The sequence below is a fragment of the Elaeis guineensis genome, chromosome 15 (assembly GCF_000442705.2).
Source record: "Elaeis guineensis isolate ETL-2024a chromosome 15, EG11, whole genome shotgun sequence".
Lineage (NCBI taxonomy): Eukaryota > Viridiplantae > Streptophyta > Magnoliopsida > Arecales > Arecaceae > Elaeis > Elaeis guineensis.
The window spans coordinates 67,955,064-67,960,152 of NC_026007.2; the positions used below are offsets into that span (position 1 = coordinate 67,955,064).

Genomic DNA, 5,089 nt, shown 5'->3' on the forward strand with positions numbered 1-5,089 from the left:
TGATTGATTCTCTCACGAAGCTGGTGAATTATTTTTTTTTTCACATATCACATCTTAGTTCCACATGTGAATCAATCACCGCAGATGATGTGTGCGTTTCTGCACCGCCTACCTGCGGTGCATAAAGAATTCCTCAAAATTTTTCCATTGCAAAAATGGGTTGGCTGACAGACTGATAAAACCCAATAAGTTTAATGCGAGCCATACAGCTCTTGGGGCCTATGTCCATTTTGATAATTGCTTTTGGTGTGGTTATAATAGCATAGGATCTATTTTAAATAGGGTGATGATCCATATCGTAACATATATAAACAGCTACAATGATTGTCTCATCGAAAGCTACCATTGAGAATTCTTACTCTAGATGTGTGTATGATGCATGCATCGCCCTAACTATTGTTCTTTGTTTTTTATTTTTTTTTCTTTTTTTTCTTTGTTCATGGTTGCTGGTTATCTGCAAGATTGTACCAATGACAGTGATGAAAAGTAAATCTTTCTATATATTTGTTTGAATTTTTTGGTATTCTATTTCTTCATACTGCAATTGTAAATTTTTCTACAAAATTACTTTGTATGCCACTTTTCCTAAACGGTCTTCTGGGTTTCTTGACCTATAATGATGTTGCATTACAACATTCTCGGAGAGGTAAGGAAAATAGATGATGCTAGGTTCTATTATAATTTTTGGCTAAGAGAATAGCAATATTGTCTTTTTAACAATGGACAAACTTCTAAAGAGAGAATCCGGTAATCAAAAAACAAAAAAGAAAGAGAGAGAGATCCCACACGGCACATGAAAGTCAAATAGTCAAAAAAAAAAAAAAAAAAAAAAAAAAACTTATAGGAAGGTTCAAGTTCAGGTTCTACCTTTCGTGCGAAGATAGATTTTTGTTCTTTCGCACCGCCAATATTACATAATAGCTATTTCGAGATCTTTGCACGGAGGAAAGAACATAATTGGAGTGCTTTAAAATTTATATGATCCGATAATTAGTGTCGTCAAAGAATATCAATCATTCTATCCATGAAGACGCAATTCAAACCCATATACGAAGTTTAATACTCCAAAAGGAAAACTCTCTGATACATTTAGTCTGTTCATATGCAGTAAAGATTCATTTTGTTTTTTAAATCAACCGATCAACTTCAAAGGAGTGACGGAACGCACGTGGCAAAAAAAAGGCGGGTTAATAACATAAATCAAATTTATAAACAACTGAAAACATCTATTTCGGCTTATCCACAGCAAAGACCACCCATGTGAAGCACATCAATCGACACAAAAAGAATAAATCTAATTTCTATTGAATTCTAAATTACTTTAGAATTCATGGAACCAAAGACCATCATCCTTTCTATCATCACATCCCAAGGAATTATCCATTGTCTAGTAATATCCAAAGGACAAAATGAGATAAAGAGAAAAGCAAAGAAATATGTATGACATCCAAATTTAGAACTAATAATAATAATAAACCCCTTAATGCTTTAGATTTTTGGAAGCACCACAGCCCATGATGGCTGTGGGCAGCTTCCCAAGCTTGTCCACACCCTCTCGAACACAACCCCCATTCCCATAAAAAATGTGACTCGATGTGACAGTGGAAAGCCCACACTCCAGGGTTATTGGCCTGGAACCTCAGAGCCGTCCAGCCATAGGGGTGCAGTGGCACCGTGTTCTTCATAATTGGGTCCACCAAATTGAACCTCTTTGGATCGGTCTGTGGATCAAACTTCTCCATCCCATAGCCCAACACCCAGAAGTCATGCCCATGCAGATGCCATGGGTGTGTCTCGCTATTGTTCACATTCTTCGTGTTGGCATTCTGTAAGATCACATCCACCGTCGAATTGAATACCAACCGATAGATCGAAGTGCTTGTCTTTGCATTTAGATTCTTCTGAACCACATCAATATCGTAATTCTTGTAGTCATATGTCTCTGGTGCTGGTTTTTGATCGAAGGCATGAAGCATTCTCTCCTTGATAGCAATGAGGTATGGTGTATCAGGTAAATTCAACGATACATTATTGACAGCCCACTTAACATAGCCATCAACCAAATTTTGGGTGTTCAGCAATATGATCATGCGGTCGGAGGTCATCGGAGGAGGCTGGATGTAATCAGGATGCGATCGGATGGCGACACTTTGATTGAATCTGTACATGGTGTCATTCCAAAGTGGACCAGTTGGCGGGATGGTTGGAGGGAGCCTTCTAGGATGGTTTGGGTAGTAGTTGAGAATGGCAGTGCCAGTGGTAGTGTTCGGTTCCCGGCTAACAACATTGACAGCAGCCCAGTAGTTGCGGGAGGGGTCTTGGTCAGCCTTCAAAAGCACCGAATAGGTCTCGCCTGAATATATGTTCAGGTTCTTCACTACGAAGGGCTTCACATAGTGACCATCAGCTTCGACAACAGTCAAATTGTGTCCCTGGCATGAGCATAGCAGCAATATTAGCATTATTTAAGGGTCATCACTTTCGTTATTATCGCCGCTCTATACCAAATAGTCTTGTTCTATATAATTAGAGCTTACTACTATAAGTGTTGTAACTGACATCATGCTTGAGCTTTTGCAATTTAGTCATAGAACTTCAACATAGCAGAGTTTGATATTGTTTGAGCTACAAAATCTAGTAATAACACAAAGCACTTAATTTATTCGTAAGTTTTCTTTTGCTAAATGATCCTGCTAATCATTTCACGGTGGTAAAACAATTCATTATTTTCTTAATAAATCATGCACTCAATGGTTTACCAGATGCATAAATTTGCATAGCACTGTTTTCTTATCAGATGTTGACAAAGTATGAAAAATTTAGCCTATAGCACCTCTACGTTTACGTTCAAATAATATAATTTGAATAAAAGATTCTTTTTCCAAAAAAATGTTGATGATATTACCTCAACTTCAAAATTTAGGGCTGAAAGAGAGGCGATGCTTGCAATCCGAAGACGGTATGTTTTGCCCGGGATGACTGTTAACACATAAGGTGAGCACTCGGGATTGGTTGCATTGCAAACCCCACTTCCTGTCTTGGAGCAATCGAATTTTCCCCTTCCATTGATCAAAAGGGACTGCAAGATTAAGAAGACCCCACTTAGTGCAACCTTCAAAGGGCTCTAACAAAGTACTATTCCATTGTTTGTTAGACCAAAAATTCTTAGAAAGGAAAAAAGAATGCTTTAGGAAAGATGAGTTAAAAATAAAATGTTAATACAGGAGGAAGGCTAAAAATCTTTGTTTTTTTTTTTTGGAATTATTGAAACAAAAAAAATTGGAACACAAAAGTTTCTCATAAAATTAAGACTTTTTGGTCCCTAAAGGAAGGGGGGACACAGAAGTTGCCATACCTGAGGCTCTCCAACCCAAGTGAAGTTTTTGGAGTTCAGGCCAACAGCCTGTTCATAGGTACTCTGGTGCCACCAGTCATTAAGGATGATGCTCCGGTCATAGTCGTAGATGAACGGCTCTACCATACCGGTGGGTGGCAAAACTCGAATAAGACCATAGAGTCCAGCAGATTTTTGCATCTCATAGTGTGCATGGTACATGTAAGTCCCCGGCTGGGATTTCGACAAAAGACGGATTGAGTTAGTCTAGTAGCCATTTAGTATCTGTGTTGAAGTATATTTCTATTGAATTTAGTTTCAACGAACGAAACTTACTCGATCAACAACAAATCTGTAAGTAAAAGTATCCCTAGGCATAACCGGACACTGTGTCACACCTTCTGTGCCATCAAACCATGGAGTGCCAATCTACAAAACAAGCAACAATTATTATAACAATAGAAATGTTACCTGATTTCCATTCCTAGCTATCTCCAGAGGGCTACGAGTAGGAGGAAATCCAAAATAATAACTAATAAATTTTATATCGTTTCTAGTTCGAACTGAAATAAAAAGTTAAAAAGTCCAGGTCTTGTTTTCCAAGTATTTGAGACATATAATACTACGATGTGGTGCTTCCACTGTTAGGACATCGAGAGAGAGAGGAGGTGACGAGCAAAAATGAGAAATTATTGGTTAGACCAGGTCCACCAACTCAGCGGTGGACCAGTCCAACCACAAACCAACACGCACCCACGGGAAGCAAGATGAGGAACCAAAGGGGAACGACTGACCGACCGACAAATTTATGGTGTCTATGATTCAAAATGAAATAATGGCAAGAAGTTAGAACAGGTCGGACACCATCATTAGTTTGCACACTTGCTTCTAATTAGTTTTGTACGCATCCATACCTGCCTAATCCCATGCCAGTGAATGGCTAAGTTCTCGGTGAGCAACGCATTCTTGACATCGATGACCACAGTGTCTCCCTGCTCCGCAGTGATGGTTGGGCCAGGTGTTCTCCCATTGATGGTGATTGCCAACTTCTTGAAGCAATCTGGGGACTTAAACTGGTATGCCACCTCCCATTTTTGATGGTGGATTTTAGCTCGAACGGAGCCAGTGGTGGCGGAGACGATGAAAAGAAACAACAGCGGCAACTTAAGTGCCAACCCAACGCCGCCGGGCCACAAGTCCATATCTTCGACCAAGAAACTCTTCCCTCCGGCTCCGAGAGCGCTCGCGTCTCACCCCAAAAGTTCTTGGATCTATCAAGGGGGATGTGAACTTAAACTGCAATGTTCCAATCTCAGAAGGCGTTCGCTTTTATAACTTGGTCCGGAGCATTTTCTTAGCGAACTGGACTGGACCTCGGTCCAATCTTTCTCTCTCAAAAAAAAAGGAAAAAATCTTGGTCAAAAAGAAAGAACAGGTCAAGTAGGTGGGTAGAAAGAAATTTCTTATGAACGTACGGTGATTTTCCCAGAAAAAATGGGGCTATATTATATTAGTTCTCTATTTTTTGTTATCAAGCTCTCTTTTTTTCTTTTTTTTTTTTTGGCAAAAAAGGGAAGAATCCTCAATAAGACCGCAAATACAAAAGTCCCATACAATCAATTTGTAGCAATAAAGATAACTCTACATGTATAACATCATTTGAGAAAATACTATAATTAAAATATCTACTTATAGCCAATCCATAGGATAATTAGATTCGCTGAACAAATGATTAACGCGAAAAAATCCAAAGCT

General features: G+C 39.0%; 1 protein-coding gene across 1 annotated transcript; it reads right to left on the minus strand.

Annotated features, from left to right (window-relative positions):
• Positions 1–1,354: 1,354 nt before the first annotated feature.
• Positions 1,355–4,619, minus strand: LOC105058519 (L-ascorbate oxidase-like). The gene is given in 7 exon segments (XM_010941474.3): positions 1,355–1,554; positions 1,557–1,583; positions 1,586–2,432; positions 2,906–3,079; positions 3,356–3,568; positions 3,671–3,763; positions 4,249–4,619. Coding segments are annotated over 7 exon segments (1,716 nt in total). The 5' UTR covers positions 4,537–4,619; the 3' UTR covers positions 1,355–1,480.
• Positions 4,620–5,089: the final 470 nt, after the last annotated feature.